Here is a 22,369-nt window from a genome sequence, read left to right as displayed (position 1 = left end):
TCCTCTATGGTCCTGGAGGACTAGTACCCGGAAGTCGGCGCTCCTTATTGTACTCTCTATGGTTCTGGAGGTCTGTTACCTGGAAGTGCTACCCTGTCTTTAGGTATTTAAACTGCTTCCTGCCGTCCCTCTGTGCCTGGTTATCATTTGTTCCTTCAGGTGTTCCTGGCCGCCCTTAGTCTCTGTGAAGTTCGTTTTCCCTCTGACTAAGGCTAGGATTGCGCTAACGCAATGTTTCACTAGGGTCCTCGTTCGGCGTCCCCACTAGCGCAGATCCCCAATCTGCGCTAGCAAGGAACGGACCTCGGGCGCACCTTAGACGCTGCAAGCAGCGTCCGAGGTTCGTCACAAAAGAACGGCACATCGCTAGCGTGTGCCGAAAATGGCGTGCGCTAGCGATGCGCTACAGGGAAAAATCACATTGCTGTCAATGGGTGCGCTAACGGACCCGTTGCACGGCGTTAATTGCGACATTTTCGCCATGCAACGCAGTCCGTTAGCGTGAACCCATTAACGCAATGTGAACCTAGCCTTAGGGTTAATCCCGTCTTTCCTGTATCCTGCTAGCCTCTGCGTTCCCTCAGTACCTCCGCCAGTCCCTGCACTGCTGCAGTTCACCTGTCAGTCCCCGTACCGCTGCCGTACCTCCGTCAGTCCCTGTGTCTCTGCTTTGCTTCGGCACGGTCTGTGTTGCTGCAGTACTCCCGTTATACCCACCAGTTCTGTGTCTCTGCAGTACTCACCTATCCTGTGGTCCTACTATCTCTGCCTCTTCTTTGTCTTCTCCCGTACTGGTCCTCCAGCTTCCGTGGCGATAGTCCCTCGCGGGCCTGCCCCTAACTCTCCCTGTATAGGGGGCGGTCTATCTGGTCAGCTCGTCCGTGAGGGGTTCGTCGTCGCGGTCTAGAGGGTCCACTTTCCGTTTTCCCTCTTTGAATCCTCACAGATTGCCCTTAACTGGGGATATATTCACATGCAGGTGTCTGCTACAGATGCAGTCTGCTGCATTCATCTTTTAACTTCCATCTTTTAACTGCCATCTTTTTAATTACGTTGAATTAGACTGAATTGGACTGTAATTGACTGCAATGTAACAGAATACCAAACCACTACAATGTTTTGGTTTCTTTTCTCTTTCACCCCCATACTACTTTCCTTCTTACAATCTCCTGCAATCCTTCAACCTAGAAAAGAACTAGTCATTTCGTCCTCCATCCTCCCCAGCCATCTCACCTTCTCCTCAGAACTGTTCCTCCATATACAATCCTTTTTCTTCAGACACACACGGCCGCATCATGTCCTATCCTGCTCCCAGCTTCTAACGCTCTGTCTGCTACTTCTCATCTCTGGTGACGTATCCCCAAATCCTGGCCCTCCTCAACACATCCCCAAACTCATTTCTAACCCCCTGCCACGATTCCCAACCACGACATCCTCATACCCATTCATCCAGCCCCCACTCCCTCGGTCCTCTTACCTGGAGCACTATGGAACGCACGCTCCGTCTGCAACAAACTGGCTTTTATCCATGATCCCTTCATCACCAACAAACTCTCCTTCCTCGGCATCACTGAAACCTGGCTCACCCCCTCTGACTCAGCCTCTCCAGCTGCGCTTTCCTATGGTGGATTCCACCTCTCTCACACCCCTCGTTCCACCAACAAACGTGGTGGAGGGGTTGGCTTGCTCCTGTCCGACACCTGCTCCTTCACTCCAATACTGCTACCACCCTCCGCTACTCTTCCCTCGTTTGAGGTGCACTCCGTCCGCATCTATTCCCCCTCCAACCTTCAGCTGGCTGTCATCTACCGCCCCCCAGAACTAGCCATCTCTACCTTTCTCGACCACTTCACCACCTGGCTATTTCATTTCCTCTCTGCTGACATCCCCACTATCATCATAGGTGTTTTCAATATCCCCATTGACACTTCCACCTCAGCTGCCTCTAAACGTTTATCACTGACTGCCTCCTTTGGCCTCACTCAATGGTCCTCTAAGGCCACTCACAAAGATGGCCACACGCTGGACCTCATCTTCACCCGCCTAATCTCATTAATACACCCCTCCCCCTGTCTGACCACAACCTACTGATATTCTCTTCCCTCTCCTCTCCTAGTGTGCAACCCCCACTTCTCCCTCTTACAGACACAGCCTTCCTTCATGACACAGATGCTGATGCCACTTTTTATAACACCACAATAACAGCAACACTCAATTCTGCCGCCCCGCTCATGCATAGCAAAACTCGTACACTCAACAGGCAGCCCTGGCTGACCAGCCTGACCAAAGAACTGAGACGGGCCTCCAGGATCGCTGAGCGGAGATGGAAGAGATCCCGCTCCGCCGACCACTTCACTGCATACAAGTAGTCCCTCACCAGCTTCAAGTCCATGCTCACTGCCGCAAAACAAACTTACTTCTCATCTCTCATATCCTCCCTGTCTCACAACCCTAAACAGCTTTTCAACACTTTCAATTCTCTACTCTGTCCCCCTGCACCCCCTCCCTCTCCTCTCATTTCTGCTGAAGACTTCGCCTCTTTCTTTAAACAGAAGATCGATACGATCAGAGAAAGCTTTGGCCCACAGCGCCCACTGCCCCTCTTAGCTGCTCAACCCTGCTCCTCCAAAACCAGCTTCTCCACCATGACAGAAGATCAGCTCTCCACCCTCCTGTCAAGATCATACCTCACCACCTGCACGCTCGACCCGCTCCCATCCCACCTCATCCCTAACCTTTCCACGGTCTTCATACCAACCCTAACGCACCTCTTCAACCTCTCACTCACAACAGGTGTCTTCCCCTCATCCTTCAAGCATGCCAAGATCACACCCATCCTCAAAAAGCCCTCCCTCGACCCATCCTCTGTGTCTAGCTATCGCCTGATATCTCTTCTCCCTTATGCCTCCAAATTAGTGGAGCAACACGTCCATCTTGAACTGTCCTCCCACCTCTCCTCCTGCTCCCTCTTTGATCGGTTACAATCTGGCTTCCGTCCCCATCACTCAACTGAAACTTCCCTAACTAAAGTCACAAATGACCTACTAACTGCCAGGAGCAAGCGACACTACTCTGTCCTCCTTCTCCTGGACCTGTCTTCTACCTTTGACACTGTGGACTACTCCCTTCTGCTACAGATCCTCTCATCTCTTGGCATCACAGACTTGGCCCTTTCCTGGATCTTGTCATATCTGACAGACCGAACATTCGGTGTCTCCTGTTATGAACTGGTGGTTTAGGAGCAACATGGGACGAGCTCTGGAGGAGGTGGTACCTGTACTGACTGCAGTTCCTGATCTTAACACAACACTAGAAGTAGCCGTGGGATGTTCCTGTCACTCCCTAGACACCTCATCACAGCCGGAGAACTAACTACCCCTAAAGATAGAAACAGGAAAGCTATCTTGCCCCAGAGAAAATCCCCAAAGAACAGACAGCCCCCCCACAAATATTGACTGTGAGTGGAGAGGGAAATGACATACACAGAATGAAACCAGGATGAAGCAAAGGAGACCACTCTAGCTAGATAGATAGAATAGGAAAGAATACTGTGCGGTCAGTATTAAAAACTAGAAAAATCCACCACAGAGTTTACAAAAATCTCCACACCTGACTAAAGGTGTGGAGGGTAAATCTGCTTCCCAGAGCTTCCAGCTTAACTGAATAAATCCATACTGACAAGCTGGACAAGAAAAAACATAGAAAGTGCTGAACGATAAAGTCCACAAAATGTGGACTGCAAAGAACAAAGCAAGGACTTAACTTAGCTGAACTGGTCAGAACATCAGGGAAATCCAAGAGAGATGTGAATCCAAGCAGGAACCATTGACTACTGGCACTAGCTGAAGGATAGAGCCAGGATAAATAGCCGAGCCAGAATAGACGATCAGTGGAAGCAGCTGCTGACTACTAAATCCAAGGAGCAGCAGTTCCACTTAAATCCACCGGAGGGAGCCCAAGAGCAGAACTCACAAAAGTGCCATTTACAACCACCGGAGGGAGCCCAAGAGCGCAATTCACAACAGTACCCCCCCCTTGAGGAGGGGTCACCAAACCCACACCAGAGCCCCCAGGCCAATCAGGACGAGCCAAGTGAAAGGCACGAACCAAATCGGCGGCATGGACATCGGAGGCAACAACCCAAGAATTATCCTCCTGGCCATAACCCTTCCACTTGACAAGATACTGAAGCCTCCGCCTCGAAAAACGAGAATCCAAAATTTTCTCCACCACATATTCCAACTCCCCATCAACCAACACCGGGGCAGGAGGATCCACAGAGGGAACAACGGGCACCACATATCTCCGCAACAAAGATCTATGCAAAACATTATGGATGGCAAAAGAGGCTGGAAGGGCCAAACGAAAAGATACCGGATTGATAATCTCAGAAATGTTATAAGGACCAATAAACCGAGGTTTGAACTTAGGGGAAGAAACCTTCATAGGAACATGACGAGAAGATAACCAGACTAAATCCCCCACCCGAAGCCGGGGACCAACACACCGACGGCGGTTAGCAAAACGTTGAGCCTTTTCCTGAGACAACGTCAAATTGTCTACCACGAGTCGAAATCTGCTGTAACCTGTCCACCACAGAATCCACACCAGGACAATCAGAAGGCTCAACCTGCCCCGAAGAAAAACGAGGATGAAAACCAAAATTACAAAAGAAAGGTGAAACCAAAGTAGCCGAACTAGCCCGATTATTAAGGGCAAACTCGGCCAACGGCAAGAAAGCCACCCAATCATCCTGATCAGCAGACACAAAGCATCTCAAATAGGTTTCCAAGGTCTGATTAGTTCGCTCAGTTTGGCCATTTGTCTGAGGATGGAACGCCGAAGAAAAAGACAAATCAATGCCCATCCTAGCACAAAAGGCCCGCCAAAACCTAGAAACAAACTGGGAACCTCTGTCAGACACAATATTCTCCGGAATGCCATGCAAACGAACCACATGCTGAAAAAACAATGGAACCAAATCAGAGGAGGAAGGCAATTTAGGCAAAGGTACCAAATGGACCATTTTAGAGAACCGGTCACAAACCACCCAGATAACAGACATCTTCTGGGAAACAGGAAGATCCAAAATAAAATCCATGGAAATATGCATCCAGGGCCTCTCAGGGACCGGCAAAGGCAAAAGCAACCCACTAGCGCGGGAACAGCAAGGCTTGGCCCGGGCACAAGCCCCACAGGACTGCACAAAAGAACGCACATCCCGCGACAAGGAAGGCCACCAAAAGGACCTAGCAACCAAATCTCTGGTACCAAAAATCCCAGGATGACCAGCCAACACTGAACAATGAACCTCAGAAATTACCTTACTAGTCCATCTATCAGGAACAAACAGCTTCCCCACTGGACAGCGGTCAGGTTTATCAGCCTGAAATTCCTGAAGCACCCGCCGCAAATCAGGGGAGACGGCAGAAAGAATCACCCCTTCTTTAAGAATGCCAACCGGCTCAAGGACTCCAGGAGAATCAGGCAAAAAACTCCTAGAGAGGGCATCAGCCTTAACATTCTTAGATCCCGGAAGATACGAGACCACAAAATCAAAACGGGAGAAAAACAGGGACCATCGAGCCTGTCTAGGGTTCAGCCGCTTGGCCGACTCGAGGTAAATCAGATTCTTATGATCGGTCAAGACCACAACGCGGTGCTTGGCTCCCTCAAGCCAATGTCGGCACTCCTCAAATGCCCACTTCATAGCCAACAACTCCCGATTGCCAACGTCATAATTGCGCTCCGCAGGCGAAAACTTTCTGGAAAAAAGGCACACGGTTTCATCAAAGAACCATCAGAATTCCTCTGAGACAAAACGGCCCCTGCCCCAATCTCAGAAGCGTCAACCTCAACCTGAAAAGGAAGAGAAACATCTGGTTGGCGCAACACCGGAGCAGAAGTAAATCGGCGTTTAAGCTCCTGAAAGGCCTCAACAGCCGCAGAGGACCAATTCGTCACATCAGCACCTTTCTTCGTCAAATCGGTCAGGGGCTTAACCACACTGGAAAAGTTGGCAATGAAACGGCGATAAAAATTAGCAAAGCCCAAAAATTTCTGAAGGCTCTTCACCGATGTGGGTTGAATCCAGTCATGAATGGCTTGGACCTTAACAGGATCCATTTCTATAGACGAGGGAGAAAAAATAAAACCCAAAAAAGAGACCTTCTGAACTCCAAATAGGCACTTAGACCCCTTCACAAATAAAGCATTATCACGAAGGATCTGGAATACCATCCTGACCTGCTTCACATGAGACTCCCAATCATCGGAAAAAATCAAAATATCATCCAAATACACAATCATGAATTTATCAAGATAATTGCGGAAAATATCATGCATGAAGGACTGAAATACAGAAGGAGCATTAGAAAGCCCGAAAGGCATCACAAGGTATTCAAAATGGCCTTCGGGCATATTAAATGCAGTTTTCCATTCGTCACCCTGTTTAATACGAACAAGATTATATGCCCCTCGAAGGTCAATCTTAGTAAACCAACTAGCCCCCTTAATCCGAGCAAACAAATCAGAAAGCAAAGGCAAAGGGTATTGGAATTTGACCATGATCTTATTAAGAAGGCGATAATCAATACAGGGTCTCAAGGAGCCATCCTTCTTGGCAACAAAAAAGAATCCCGCTCCCAATGGTGACGAGGACGGCCGAATATGCCTCTTCTCCAAAGACTCCTTGACATAACTCCGCATGGCGGCATGCTCTGGCACAGACAGATTGAAAAGTCGGCCCTTAGGGAACTTACAGCCAGGAATCAAGTTAATAGCACAATCACAGTCCCTATGTGGAGGAAGGGAACTGGACTTGGGCTCATCAAATACATCCTGGAAATCCGACAAAAACTCAGGGACTTCAGAAGAGGGGGAAGAGGAAATTGACATCAAAGGAATGTCACAATGTACCCCTTGACAACCCCAACTAGTCACAGACATAGATTTCCAATCCAGCACCGGATTATGTTCCTGTAACCATGGAAAACCCAGTACAACAATATCATGCAAGTTATGCAACACCAGAAAACGGCAATCTTCCTGATGTGCTGGAACCATGCACATGGTCAGCTGAGTCCAATACTGAGGTTTATTCTTGGCCAATGGTGTAGCATCAATCCCCCTCAAAGGAATAGGGCTCTGCAAAGGCTGCAAGGAAAAACCACAGCGCCTGGCGAATTCCAAGTCCATTAAGTTCAGGGCAGCGCCTGAATCCACAAATGCCATGACAGAAAAGGACGATAATGAGCAAATCAGGGTCACAGATAAGAGAAATTTAGGCTGTACAGTACTGATGGTAACAGACCTAGCGACCCTCTTAGTACGCTTAGGGCAATCAGAAATAACATCAGTAAAAACACAGCCTATTCTGACGTCTGAATCCCTGCCGTTCCGCTCTAGTCAAAATCCTATCACATTGCATAGGCTCAGGACTCTGCTCAGAGGATACCGCCATATGGTGCACAACTTTGCGCTTGCGCAGACGCCGATCAATCTGAATGGCTAGAGACATAGATTCGCTCAAACCAGCCGGCGTGGGGAACCCCACCATAACATCTTTAAGGGCTTCAGAAAGACCCTTTCTGAAAATTGCTGCCAAAACATCCTCATTCCATTTAGTGAGCACAGACCATTTTCTAAATTTCTGGCAGTATAATTCTGCCGCTTCCCAACAGTCTCCCACCCCCACACCACCTCCTCACTTCGCCCCTTGTCAGTCGGTATTCCTCAAGGCTCTGTTCTAGGACCCCTACTCTTCTCCGTCTACACCTTCGGCCTGGGACAGCTCATAGAATCCCACGGTATGCAGTACCATCTCTACACCGATGACACTCAGATCTTCCTATCCGGACCTGACCTCACCTCCTTACTTACCAAAATCCCGTACTGTCTGTTTGCTATTTCAGCCTTCTTTTCTGCTCGCTTTCTAAACTGAACATGGACAAAACAGAATTCATCATCTTTCCCCCATCTCACTTTACCCCTCCACCAGACCTATCCATCAATGTCAATGGCTGCTCACTTTCCCCAGTCCCACATGCCTGGTGCCTCGGGGTGATCCTCGACTCTGCCCTCTCTTTCAAGCCCACATATCCAAGCCCTTGCCTCCTCCTGCCGTCTCAAACTCAAAAATATTTCCCGGATCCGTGCATCCCTTGACCGCGACACTGCAAAAACACTAGTGCATGCCCTTATCATCTCCCGCCTTGACTACTGCAACGTCCTACTCTCTGGACTCCCCTCTAGCACTCTGGCACCCCTCTAATCCATCCTACACTCTGCTGCCCGACTAATCTACCTGTCTCCCCGCTATTCCCCAGCCTCTCCCCTATGCCAAGCCCTTCACTGGCTTCCTATCGCCCAGAGACTCAAGTTCAAAACCCTCACAATGACATACAAAGCCATCCACAACCTGTCTCCTCCATACATCTGTGACATGGTCTCCCGGTACCTACCTACACGCAACTTCCGATCCTCTCAAGACCTCCTTCTCTACTCCCCTCTCATCTCTTCTTCCCACAACCGCATCCAAGACTTCTCCCAAGCTTCCCCCATACTCTGGAACTCTCTACCCCAACACATCAGACTCTCGCCTACCATAGAAACCTTCAAAAAGAACCTGAAGACTCACCTCTTACGACAAGCCTACAGCCTGCAGTGATCCTCAACCTACTGAACCGCCGCACAACCTGCTTAACCCTCTCCTAGTGTATCCTCACCCATCCCCTGCAGACTGTGAGCCCTCGCGAGCAGGGTCCTCCCTCCTTATGTACCTGTGTGCCTTGTTTTTTTGCTCATGTTTAATGTATTTGTCTATATTTGCCCCGTATTCACATGTAAAGCACCATGGAATAAATGGCGCTATATAAATGTATAATAATAATAATAGATAGATAATAGATAGATAGATAGATAGATAGATAGATGAATTGTAAGTTTTTAAATGTAGATAGAGTCACTTTTTTATGATGTCACCCACCTTTGGGCAGGCTCCGTCCATCAAAGAACGTGATTGGTTCTTGAAGTTGGCGAACAATTTCCGGTACAGGAGGAAAGAGACGCATGCTTTCCTTAATGCACATGGTGGTGTATTGCAGCTTTCCCAGGTCTTCCCTGGAATGCAGAATTAATGATAAAATATAACCTTCAGGCATACAGACTGCTTTACAGGATAAGGAAACAGGTTGATAAAGATTTAGGCCATTTGGTTGAACAAAGTTTACTAAGGATTCATCATAATATTTCTTCCATTTTCCAATTCCAAAAAACAAGGGTGTATGTACCATAGAGGCAGCCTGATGGGGTGCATGGGACATCTGGAGAAAGATGGTACTGGTAAGAGATCTGTCCAGCTTTATGGGATGTATAGTACAAATGCCACAGGGTTATTTTACATAGAAGTTGGCCTTTAACCTGTTAAATAGTGGGTGGGCTTCATGAATACAGCTCATGAGAATAAGCAGAGCTGCACTATAGAACACAAGGAATGGGAGAGGGGAACATATAGAGAAAACATGCCAGCCCCCAGACCTCCTCTGTTATAATATATGACAGTAATCATGTACATAAGTGCTGAAAATTAGAAACTCTCACCACTCCACTGTGGTCCGATCTCCCAAGACCTCTCTGATCTCCTCACGGCATTTCTCCTGGTGTTCGGGGTATTTAGCCATGCAGTATAATATCCAGGAGATGCCGCTGGCTGTTGTATCATGCCCTTCAAACATAAAAGTGTCCACCTCTGCCCGCAGGTCTTCATCAGGTAGACCATGACCATTTTCATCCTAATAATAATAATACATGTTACGTATTTAAGCTCAACCGGCTACGGTGAATTAGAGATGCTGTATCCCAGATGACTGGAGAATAGGTTGTCCACTTGCAATAACAAACTTTGGAGCTACTATACAAACTAGGTTTTCAACCTTTGTACCAGTAGCCCAGCGGTACAAGTTATCGATATAAATCTTATGATCATTATGAGCAGGTGGGGGGTACACAAGTTGGGTGAGGGAACAGATTTCCAAAAAGTGACTGTCACATCCAAACATGGACTAGGTGTGAACAGGTGCTTACCTAGAATCACCAACTCATATACAATCAAATAGATAAGGCAGCACTCTGTAGCGCCATAGCTACACGAAATATGAAAATGGAATTGATAAACGCTTTAACGTGGCTTCCAGGTACACATGAGTTGGCCAATTTATGTGCTAAACTTTCATATTTCTAGAGTGGTAATGCAATTCAATTTTCATATTTCATGTTTGCAAGTTTTGGCGCTACAGAGTGCTGCCTTATTTATTTGATTGTATATGAGTTGGTGACTCTAGGTAAGCACCTGTTCACACCTAAAGCACAAAAGAATGCCCTACAATATAAACACGGAGGACCGTGAAAATTAGGAAAACCAAAGAAAGAAAAGTCCTCCAAAAATCCATATAAAAATATAATTTTATTAAACCATATTTAAAACACAATTAAAAAAAGGGATGATTTCATACAAAAAGGAATGAAAAAGACACGCAAACATCGGGCAGTGGTGTAAAAACCGGTCCAGCACTAATAATAAATATACAGATAGCATTAATAGTAGATCACCACAGGTGATTCAAATAGAAAGCACAATATTTGGAATAATTAGAATAGAAAATTACATGTACATGTGGACCAAAATATTCTACAGGACTACAGAATTCAATAAGATGATGCAATACATAATAAATACGATTTCTAAAGATGATGCAATACATAATAAATAAGATTGCTGAAGAGCCTTATAACTAAGTGTTTCTCTGCACATCACAGCCAGGAGTAAAACATAAAGTAAACAACAATTCACAATAGATATTAGGCTAGTGAATACACATAGTTACCCAGAGTCCAGACTGCCACAACGTACACCCTGACGCGCGTTTCGGGATGAGATCTTAATCTGAGCATGCGCCGCCCCCAGCGGCCATTTTCCCGGAGGCCACCGCATCGCAGCAATGGAGCTGCCGGTGCCTCCGGGCTTTGAGGAAATGCCGGCGGAGCCCCGACGCTGCACGAAGATCTGCCGCCGCCCCACAGCACAGAGCACCCACGTGGCACAAAGAGGAGCTGCCGCCGCCGCTCACCCGCACAGAAACCCCACGCTGCCACAATGAGGTAATAGGAGGATACTCCACTCCCCCCCACCCACCATATGCACATTGGTCTGCACCCAGCGTATAAGACGACCCCCGACTTTTAAGAAGATTTTCAAGGGTTAAAAGGTCGTCTTATACGCCGGAAAATACGGGTATATATATAGCAGCATGAGTGGCTAAAAAAGCAAACAAAGAAAATGTACTAAGTGAAAAAACAAAAATAGTCAACCAAACATATGTGGACCAAATAACAAATACGGTATATATACAGTACAGACCAAAAGTTTGGACACACCTTCTCATTTAAAGATTTTTCTGTATTTTCATGACTATGAAAATTGCACATTCACACTGAAGGCATCAAAACTATGAATTAACACATGTGGAATTATATACTTAACAAAAAAGTGTGAAACAACTGAAATTATGTCTTACTAGATGGTAGCCCGATTCTAACGCATCGGGTATTCTAGAATATGTATATAGTTTATTTATGAAGATTTTAGAATAATACATTGAATACACAGGATTCGGCCGGCTGCGACCAATTAGCGAAGCGTGGTTCAAATCCCACGCCAATTCGCAACCCGACTGTCTGTCGTTGATTGTTCGCGGCCGGCCACGTAGTATATAGCACAGCCACGTAGTATATAACAGCCCACGTAGTAAATGCCACAGCCACGTAGTATATAACAGCCCACGTAGTAAATAGCACAGCCACGTAGTATATTGCACAGCCACGTAGCATATAGCACAGCCCACAGAGTATATAGCACAGCCCACGGAGTATATAGCACAGCCCACAGAGTATATAGCAGAGCCCACGGAGTGTATAACAGCCCACATAGCATATAACACAGCCACGTAGTTTATAACAGCCCACGTAGCATATAACACAACTCACGTAGTATATAACAGCCCACGCACGCAGTATATAACACAGCCCATGCAGTGTATAACACAGCCCACGTAGTGTATAACACAGGCCACGTAGTGTATAACACAGGCTACGTAGTGTATAACACAGGCCACATAGTGTATAACACAGCCCACGTAGTGTATAACACAGCCCACGTAGTGTATAACACAGGCCACATAGTGTATAACACAGCCCACGTAGTATATAGCACAGCCTACGCAGTATATTGCACAGCCCACGCAGTATATTGCACAGCCCACGTAGTACATTGCACAGCCCACGTAGTACATTGCACAGCCCACGTAGTACATTGCACAGCCCACGTAAAATATTGCACAGCCCACGTAAAATATTGCACAGCCCACGTAGTATATTGCACAGCCCACGCAGTACATTGCACAGCCCACGCAGTACATTGCACAGCCCACGTAGTATATAGCACAGCCATGTAGTATATTGCACAGCCACGTAGTATATAGCACAGCCCACGTAGTATATAGCACAGCCCACATAGTATATTGCACAGCCCACATAGTATATTGCACAGCCAACGTATTATATTGCACAGCCCACGCATTATATTGCACAGCCCATGTAGTACATTGCACAGCCCATGTAGTACATTGCACAGCCCACGTAGTATATTGCACAGCCCACGCAGTATATAGCAATGTGGGCATCATATCCCTGTTAAAAAAAAGAATTAAAATAAAAAATAGTTATATACTCGCCTTCCGGTGGCCCCGGATCCAGGCGAAGCGTTTACCGATGCTCCTCGCGCGCTCCGGTCCCAAGAGTGCATTGCGGTATCACGAGATGATGACGTAGCGGTCTCGCGAGACCGCTACGTCATCATCTCGCGAGACCGCAATGCATTAAGCGGTCACATGAGCGTCGCGAGGAGCGGGAAAGGCCGGTTCTGGATCCGAGGGGCTGACGGACAGTGAGTATATAACTATTTTTTATTTTTTTATTATTTTTAACATTAGATCTTTTTACTATTGATGCCGCATAGGCAGCATCAATAGTAAAAAGTTGGTCACACAGGGTTAATAGCAGCGGTAACAGAGTGCATTACACCGCGGCATAACGTGGTCCGTTACCGCTGCCATTAACCCTGTGTGAGCGCTGACTGGGGGGGGGGGGGGGGGAGTATGGAGCGGGCACTGACTGCGGGGAGTAAGGAGCGGCCATTTTGCCGCCGGACTGTGCCCGTGGCTGATTGGTCGTGGACGTTTTGCTTAGCACTTGTTGGACCTTTTGCCTTCACTCTGCAGTCCAGCTCACCCCAAACCATCTCGATTGGGTTCAGGTCTGGTGACTGTGGAGGCCAGGTCATCTGGTGTAGCACCCCATCACTCTCCTTCTTGGTCAAATAGCCCTTACACAGCCTGGAGGTGAGTTTGGGGTCATTGTCCTGTTGAAAAATAAATGATGGTCCAACTAAACGCAAACCGGATGGAATAGCATGCCACTGCAAGATGCTGTGGTAGCCATGCTGGTTCAGTATGCCTTCAATTTTGAATAAATCCCCAACAGTGTCACCAGGAAAGCACCCCCACACCATCACACCTCCTCCATGCTTCACGGTGGGAACCAGGCATGTAGAGTCCAAACGTTCACCTTTTCTGCTTCGCACAAAGACACGGTGGTTGGAACCAAAGATCTAAAATTTGGACTCATTAGACCAAAACACAGATTTCCACTGGTCTAATGTCCATTCCTTGCGTTCTTTAGCCCAAACAAGTCTCTTCTGCTTGTTGCCTGTCCTTAGCAGTGGTTTCCTAGCAGCTATTTTACCACGAAGGCCTGCTGCACAAAGTCTCCTCTTAACAGTTGTTGTAGAGATGTGTCTGCTGCTAGAACTCTGTGTGGCATTGACCTGGTCTGTAACCTGAGCTGCTGTTAACCTGCGATTTCTGAGGCTGGTGATTCAGATAAACTTATCCTCAGAAGCAGAGGTGGCTCTTGGTCTTCCTTTCCTGGGGCGGTCCTCATGTGAGCCAGTTCCTTTGTAGCGCTTGATGGTTTTTGCCACTGCACTTGGGGACACTTTCAAAGTTTTCCCAATTTTTCGGACTGACTGACCATCATTTCTTAAAGTAATGATGGCCATTTTTTCTTTACTTAGCTGCTTTTTTCTTGCCATAACACAAATTCTAACAGTCTATTCAGTAGGACTATCAGCTGTGTATCCACCAGACTTCTCCACAACACAGCTGATGGTCCCAACACTATTTATAAGGCAAGAAATCCCACTTATTAAACCTGACAAGGCACACCTGTGAAGTGAAAACCATTCCCGGTGACTACCTATTGAAGCTCATCAAGAGAATGCCAAGAATATAGATATATATATATATATATATATATATATATATATATATATATATACACACGGTATATGGACAATAGTTATAAATTAATTTAAAAAAAAAACACAAAAATACTCAAGCGTGCTAGTGTAAGCTGCAAAGAGCACGGTGAGAAAAATAGATGAATAAGGCCGGGGTCACACTAGACCGTAATACGGACGAGTGCTATGCGATAAAAAATCGCATAGCACTCGGCTCAATGTTAATCTATGGTTCAGCTCCCATCATCCAATATTTTCTCCACCGTATTTCGGATCCGAGGGAACTCGCAGCAGGCTGCGATTGTCAGCGTATCTCGGCCGAGACTCGCCAATGCAAGTCTATGGGTGCGAGAAAAAATCGGATTACACACGGACCATGCGTGTGCATTGCGAGAAATACGCAGCGGTGTTCTATAGAAAAGCTGGTAATTCAATTGCCGGCTTTTCATTTCTCCTTCACAAACCCGACAGGATATGAGACATGATTACATACAGTAAACCATCTCATATCCCCCTTTTTTTTGCATATTCCACACTACTAATGTTAGTAGTGTGTATGTGCAAAATTTGGCCGCTGTAGCTGCTGAAATAAAGGGTTAAATGGCGGAAAAAATTGGCGTGGGCTCCCGCGCAATTTTCTCCGCCAGAGTGGTAAAGCCAGTGACTGAGGGCAGATATTAATAGCCAGGAGAGGGTCCATGGTTATTGGCCCCCCCGTGGCTAAAAACATCTGCCCCCAGCCACCCCAGAAAAGGCACATCTGGAAGATGCGCCTATTCTGGCACTTGGCCACTCTCTTCCCACTCCCTGTAGCGGTGGGCTATGGGGTAATGAAGGGTTAATGCCACCTTGCTATTGGAAGGTGACATTAAGCCAGATTAATAATGGAGAGGCGTCAATTATGACACCTATCCATTATTAATCCAATTGTATGAAAGGGTTAAAAAACACACACACACATGATTTAAAAGTATTTTAATGAAATAAACACAGCGGTTGTTTTAATAATTTATTGCTCTCTCAATCCATTTTCAGACCCTCGCTTGGCAAAATAATAAACACACAATATACATACCCTCTCTGATGTCCTATCACGTCCCACGAGGTAATCCATCTGGAGGGGTTAACTAATATTACAGGCAGAGCTGCGATAAACCACTCGCTCGTGCCTGTAATCCCCGGGTGCTGAAAGGAAAGCAGTGATCTATACTTACATTCAGTCGCGGTGATGCGCCCCTGCTGGATGTTCTCATGAACTGCAGCCTGGGAACTTTTTCCCACGCTCCAGGTCATATGAGGACATCCACCAGGGGGCGCATCACCGCGACTGAAGGAAATGTAGGTCAATGACCTATAGTTACCTTCAGTCGCGGTGATGCGCCCCCTGGTGGATGTCCTCATATGACCTGGAGCGTGGGAAAAAGTTCCCAGGCTGCAGTTCATGAGAACATCCAGCAGGGGCGCATCACCGCGACTGAATGTAAGTATAGATCACTGCTTTCCTTTCAGCACCCGGGGATTACAGACACGAGCGAGTGGTTTATCGCAGCTCGTGCCTGTAATATTAGTTAACCCCTCCAGATGGATTACCTTGTGGGACGTGATAGGACATCAGAGAAGGTATGTATATTGTGTGTTTATTGTTTTGCCAAGCGAGGGTCTGAAAATGGATTGAGAGAGCAATAAATTATTAAAACAACCGCTGTGTTTATTTCATTAAAATACTTTTAAATCATGTATGTGTGTGTTTTTTAACCCTTTCAAACAATTGGATTAATAATGGATAGGTGACATAATTGACGCCTCTCCATTATTAATCTGGCTTAATGTCACCTTACAATAGCAAGGTGGCATTAACCCTTCATTACCCCATATCCCACCGCTACAGGGAGTGGGAAGAGAGTGGCCAAGTGCCAGAATAGGCGCATCTTCCAGATGTGCCTTTTCTGGGGTGGCTGGGGGCAGATGTTTTTAGCCACGGGGGGGCCAATAACCATGGACCCTCTCCTGGCTATTAATATCTGCCCTCAGTCACTGGCTTTACCATTCTGGCGGAGAAAATTGCGCGGGAGCCCACGCCAATTTTTTCCGCCATTTAACCCTTTATTTTAGCAGCTACAGCGGCCAAATTTTGCACATACACACTACTAACATTAGTAGTGTGGAATATGCAAAAAAAAAAGGGGATATGAGATGGTTTACTGTATGTAATCATGTCTCATATCCTGTCGGGTTTGTGAAGGAGAAATGCAAAGCCGGCAATTGAATTACCGGCTTTTCACAGATATCGCGCTGAATGAAATATAAATACACAATATATATATGTGTCTCAATGACATATATATATATATATATATATATATATATATATATATATATATATATATATATATACTGTTTATATGTTTTCCCGAACATTTGAGCACATAAATCCATTAGATGTCGGTTTTGCAAGCTTGCGAGAAAATCTCGGCATACGGATGCCATACGGATGTCACACGGATCATTTGATGCGAGGAAATCGCATCCTCGCACTGCACACGGATCACTGTTTTTGAAACATTTGTGCGATTCTCGGCCGTGAAAAACGGACCGTTTTTTTATACGTTAAGTGTGTCCCCGGCCAAAAAGTTTTATATAGTTAAAAGTTGAATTTAGTCAATGGACTACATGGCAGTGTAGTAAAAGGATTAATTGAAATGGTCACAATGGATCATGTCAGACAAGTGACTGGAGTGATAGATGCAATGAAGGCAGAGTCCTGTGGGCTAAGGAGTCAATTACCTGGGTGTCGGGTGTCTCTAGTGCAGCACACGCCCCGACGTGCATTTCAGAACTGGTCCTTTGTCAGGGGGCTTACACTGTGTTAGGGTTTGCGGAACGCACCGAATATATTTATTGATGGGATTGGTGCGTTCGCAACCCGGGATCCACCGTGCAGGAAAGATCCTGCTGCTAAGTGAATGGCGGCACAATATGGCGGTATGAACCAGCTCTGTTAACTTCACAGAGCGGCCGAGAAAGCAAAGCTCTGTGCCCTGTTAACTCTCACAGAGGCACAGGCTAACTACCCAGACGAGAGCAGTCAGTGGTCATGCATGCACACAACACTCCTCGCCGGAGGTGCCAGCATTCTAGGGGCTTATTTCAGCCGGGTCCCTGAACACATTCAAGCACATGACCACAGTGGCGCAAAGCACGTAACTTTGGAAGATACTAGCTCATGGCCGTGCGGCCATGCGAGCCTTAAATAGCTGCAGCACGTATAGGACCTTCCTAAAAAGGACCAATGAGAGACTGCTACAGAGCCTGCGTACCTACAGGACCTTCCTAGAAGGACCAATAGATTTGGCTGCAGTACCTGAGCATGTGACCCTTGATCTCCACTGAGAGATCTTACCCTGGGCATGCTCAGTGTGTGCAAAGCAGGACTTAGTCCCAGAAAAGCCTGCTCGCCGCAGATCAGTGCAGGGTACAATAGCAGAGCCTGGAGAGGCAGCAGTAACCCTTTGCACAGAACCAGGCTCAGTGAGACGCTGGGACCGATGTCTCCGCTGAGCAGGCTCCACTGCGGCCGATGGAGAATAGGAGACCGCAGCAGACACGGATCGAGATTCCCCCTGTACAGCAGAGGAAACTCGACTCCTAACATTACCCCCCCTCCTAGGGCCCCCCTCCTTGAGCCTCGCTACGCTCAAAAGCTGCAATGAGCTGCGGAGCCCGAATGTGCTCCACAGGCTCCCAGGTTCTATCCTCTGGACCGTGACCCTTCCAATCCACCAGATAAAATTTCTTGCCACATACCACCTTGCACCCCACGATAGCATTCACCTCAAACTCATCCGTGGATGATGACTCAGAAAACCGGGACAAATGAACGGGCTTTAAGAGGGAAACGTGAAAGGTATCGGTGATACAAAGGCGTGGAGGAATAGCCAAACGGTAGACCACAGGGTTGACCTGTTCCAGAACCTTGAATGGGCTAATGTAACAAGGCGCAAACTTAGTGGACTCAATTCGCAGCCTGATGTTATGGGTGGAGAGCCACACTAAGTCGCCAGGAGCAAAGGTCGGAGCGGGGCGCCGGTGTGTATCGGCCGAAACCCTCATTCTCTCCTTGGAGGCCCGGATGGCATCCTGTGTGCGATCCCAGATGTCACGTGCCTCCATTGCCCAGTCTGCCACCCTAGAATCGGTGGATGACACGGGCATGGGCACAGGGACACGCGGATGCTGGCCGTAATTGAGGAGAAAAGGAGTCTGACCATTGGAATCGGCTACGGCATTGTTCAAGGCAAATTCCGCCCAAGGTAGCAAAGATGCCCAGTCATCCTGCCTAGCAGAGACAAAATGTCGCAAGTATGTCACCAGAGTCTGGTTGATTCTCTCTACCAACCCATTCGTCTCGGGATGATATGCAGAGGAGAGATTCAGCTCTATGCTGAGTAAACCGCAGAGCTCTCTCCAAAACCGAGACGCAAACTGGGGACCCCGGTCGCTGACAATTTTATCAGGCATTCCATGTAGGCGGAAAATATGTTTAATGAACAACGCCGCCAAGGCCCGTGCAGAAGGTAACCTTGGAAGCGGCACCAAATGCACCATCTTGGAAAAATGATCGGTGACTACCCAGATAACGGTGCAGCTACGAGACTTGGGTAGGCCCACCACGAAGTCCATCCCAACCATTTCCCAGGGCCTGTCTGCCACCGGCATGGGGTAAAGTAACCCAGCAGGCGGTTGCCGAGGAGACCGTTTCTGGGCGCAGGAGACACACGCCCGAATATAGTCCCCGACGTCATGAGCCATATGCTGCCACCAGTACGTCCTCGCCAAAAGCTCAGATGTCCTCTTGGTCCCAAAATGTCCACCGACTCTGGACGAGGAGCCCAAGAGAGAACCTCCAGTCGCAAATTCGCTGGTACGAAAGTCTTGCCCGGGGGCATGGACTCAAGCGAAACCGGAGCCACAGTTCTCAGGCTCTCAGAAGGGACAATAAGCTGAGGCTCCTCCTCCTCCTCCTCCTATGACACTATGGAGCGGGAGAGAGCATCGGCACGAGTGTTCTTCTCCCCAGAGAGAAAATAGAGAGTAAAATGGAACCGGGAGAAGAACAGGGACCATCTAGCCTGGCGAGAATTCAGCCGCTGGGCCGTCTGTATATACACCAAGTTCTTGTGGTCAGTGAACACTTGGAAGGGAAAGCGAGCTCCCTCCAAGAGGTGTCTCCACTCTGAAAAAGCCAACTTCATGGCTAGCAACTCCCTGTCCCCGATGGAATAATTGCTCTCCGCTGGTGTGAAGGTCTTGGAGAAAAAGAAGCAAGGATGCTTCCGACCTTGAGCATCCTTTTGGAAAAGGACTGCTCCAGCACCAACGGATGAGGCATCCACCTCCATGATAAATGGCTTATCTACATCGGGACAATGTAGGATGGGAGCGCTAGCGAAGTGTGACTTAATCCAGAGAAAGGCCTTGGAGACCTCCTCTGACCACAACTTGGGATTTGCTCCCTTCTTGGTGAGGGCAACCAATGGAGCTACCAAAGTTGAGAAGTGTGGAATGAACTGGCGATAGTAATTAATGAACCCCATAAAGCACTGCACCGCTTTAAGAGAATGGGGTTCCTGCCAGTCCATCACAGCCTGTAGCTTGGCAGGATCCATAGCCAAACCCTGGGCAGAGATGATATAACCAAGGAAACGCAAGGACTCCTGCTCAAACACACACTTCTCCAACTTGGCGTAGAGGGAGTTTGCCCGTAAGAGGTCGAAGACTTTGAGAACATCTCTCCGATGGGAGTCAATATCTGGAAAGTAGATAAGAATATCATCCAGATAGACTACGACCAAGGTGGTGAGCATATCCCAGAAAATGTCGTTCACAAAGTCTTGGAAAACGGCTGGCGCATTACAGAGCCCGAAGGGCATCACCAGGTATTCATAATGCCCATCCCTGGTGTTAAAAGCCATCTTCCATTCGTCCCCCTCACGGATGTGAATCAGGTTATAGGCACCCCGCAGATCTAATTTTGTAAATACCCTTGCTCCCCGTAGCCTATCAAAAAGCTCAGAAATCAGGGGTAATGGGTACTTGTTCTTAACGGTGATAGCGTTAAGACCCCTGTAATCTATGCATGGACGTAAGTCTCCTGTCTTCTTCTGTACGAAGAAGAACCCTGCCCCTGCAGGTGACACTGACTTCCTAATGAATCCTCTTGCCAGATTCTCTTGGATATACTGAGACATTGCCTCCGTCTCCGGGAGAGATAACGGATAAACTCGACCCCGGGGAGGCTCAGCACCAGGCAAGAGGTCAATAGGACAGTCATAGGGGCGGTGAGGCGGAAGGGTCTCCGCAGCCCTTTTGGAGAACACGTCTGCATAGGGCCAATAGTGTTTGGGGAGAGAGGAAAGATCTGCGGGTACCTGAGTTGTAGCAACCTGAACGCACTCCCTCTGACATCTACCCTCGCAGGATTTACTCCATCCCAAAATTCTCCCTGAGGACCACTCTATATGAGGAGAATGGTAGCGTAGCCATGGTATCCCCAATAGGACCTCATCAATTCCCTCAGGAATGACTAATAGGGAGATAATCTCCTGATGTGATGGAGACACAGAAGGCGTGATAGGAATGGTTTGGTGGGTAATCTGAGAGGGAAGTGTCGACCCATTTACCACTTGAACGGTTACTGGTTTGGCGAGCATAACCAGGGGTATTGCGTGACGCTGGGCGAAAGCGGATGACATAAAATTACCCTCCGACCCAGAGTCCACGCATAGCTCTACCATATGAGTGGATGGGCCAAAGGTAATTGTCCCCTTGAAGGACAACTTTGAGGCAAACGTCGCCGTGTCTAGTGTACCTCCTCCTACTGCCACTAGACGCTGACGTTTCCCCGACCGCTGAGGACGCTTGGAGGCAAGATGTCCTGACTGCCGGCAAACATGACAGACCTTATGTGCATGAGCGGACTGGGACTTGGGTCCTGCTCGTGTCACCTCTATGGCCTCATGTGACTCGGATGCCTGGACTGGAGATTCCAGAGGTGTGGCGAAGGTGGGAGCCAGCCGAAACCTCTGCCTACACTGGGCTCGCTCCAACCCTCGCTCGTGAAAACGAAGGTCTATGCGAGTTGATACAGCTATGAGCTCCTCCAGTGTGGCGGGAATCTCCCTAGTAGCCAAAGCATCCTTCACTTGGTCAGCCAGTCCCCTCCAAAATACGGGAATAAGGGTTTTATCCGGCCATTCCAACTCAGACGCTAACGTCCGGAAGGTAACTGCAAAATGGCTGACCATGTCTGAACCCTGAGTCAAAGCCAGCAGCTGGAGCGCTGTATCATGGATGACTTGAGGTCCTACAAAGACCTGTTTCAGAGTGTCCAGAAACCGTGGAACACTCCGCACCACATGATCGTTGCGCTCCCACAGCGGCGTAGCCCACTCCAACGCCCTGTCCGACAAGAGAGAGATTATGAATCCTACCTTTGCACGCTCTGTGGGAAAACGTGCAGCCAGGAGCTCGAGGTGTATACCACACTGGCTCATGAAACCCCTACAGGACTTACTGTCCCCAGAGTATCTCTCAGGCAATGGAAGGTGAGATATGGTCGGGACAGAGGTGGCAGTGAGTAAAGCTGCTGCAGCCACGCTAGCAGCCTGAACAGCTATTGCGGTAACATCCACCGCCGAGGTTGCACGCTCAAGAGACGTCAACCGACCCTACAGCAGCTGGATGTACCCCTGCAACCACTGTTAATCCGCCATTACTTAGCCAGATCCTGGCGCTAGTATACTGTTAGGGTTTGCGAAATGCACCGAATATATTTATTGATGGGATTGGTGCGTTCGCAACCCGGGATCCACCGTGCAGGAAAGATCCTGCTGCTAAGTGAATGGCGGCACAATATGGCGGTATGAACCAGCTCTGTTAACTTCACAGAGCGGCCGA

The 22,369-nt window shown here is 47.9% G+C and overlaps 1 protein-coding gene across 1 annotated transcript in view; it reads right to left on the bottom strand.

Moving 5' to 3' along the window:
- Positions 1-22,369, bottom strand: part of LOC143787353 (cytochrome P450 4B1-like) — a 58,844-nt gene that overhangs the window by 18,520 nt on the left and 17,955 nt on the right. The window contains exons 8-9 of the mRNA XM_077276015.1: positions 9,601-9,791; positions 8,987-9,120 (exon numbers count right to left, since the gene is read on the bottom strand). Coding sequence (XP_077132130.1) covers positions 8,987-9,120; positions 9,601-9,791 — 325 coding nt within the window. The remainder of the gene's footprint in view (positions 1-8,986; positions 9,121-9,600; positions 9,792-22,369) is intronic.

This window comes from Ranitomeya variabilis, chromosome 8, assembly GCF_051348905.1.
Source record: "Ranitomeya variabilis isolate aRanVar5 chromosome 8, aRanVar5.hap1, whole genome shotgun sequence".
Lineage (NCBI taxonomy): Eukaryota > Metazoa > Chordata > Amphibia > Anura > Dendrobatidae > Ranitomeya > Ranitomeya variabilis.
Note: the sequence above shows the minus strand (reverse complement) of the source record. Positions and strands in the feature narration are given on the sequence as shown.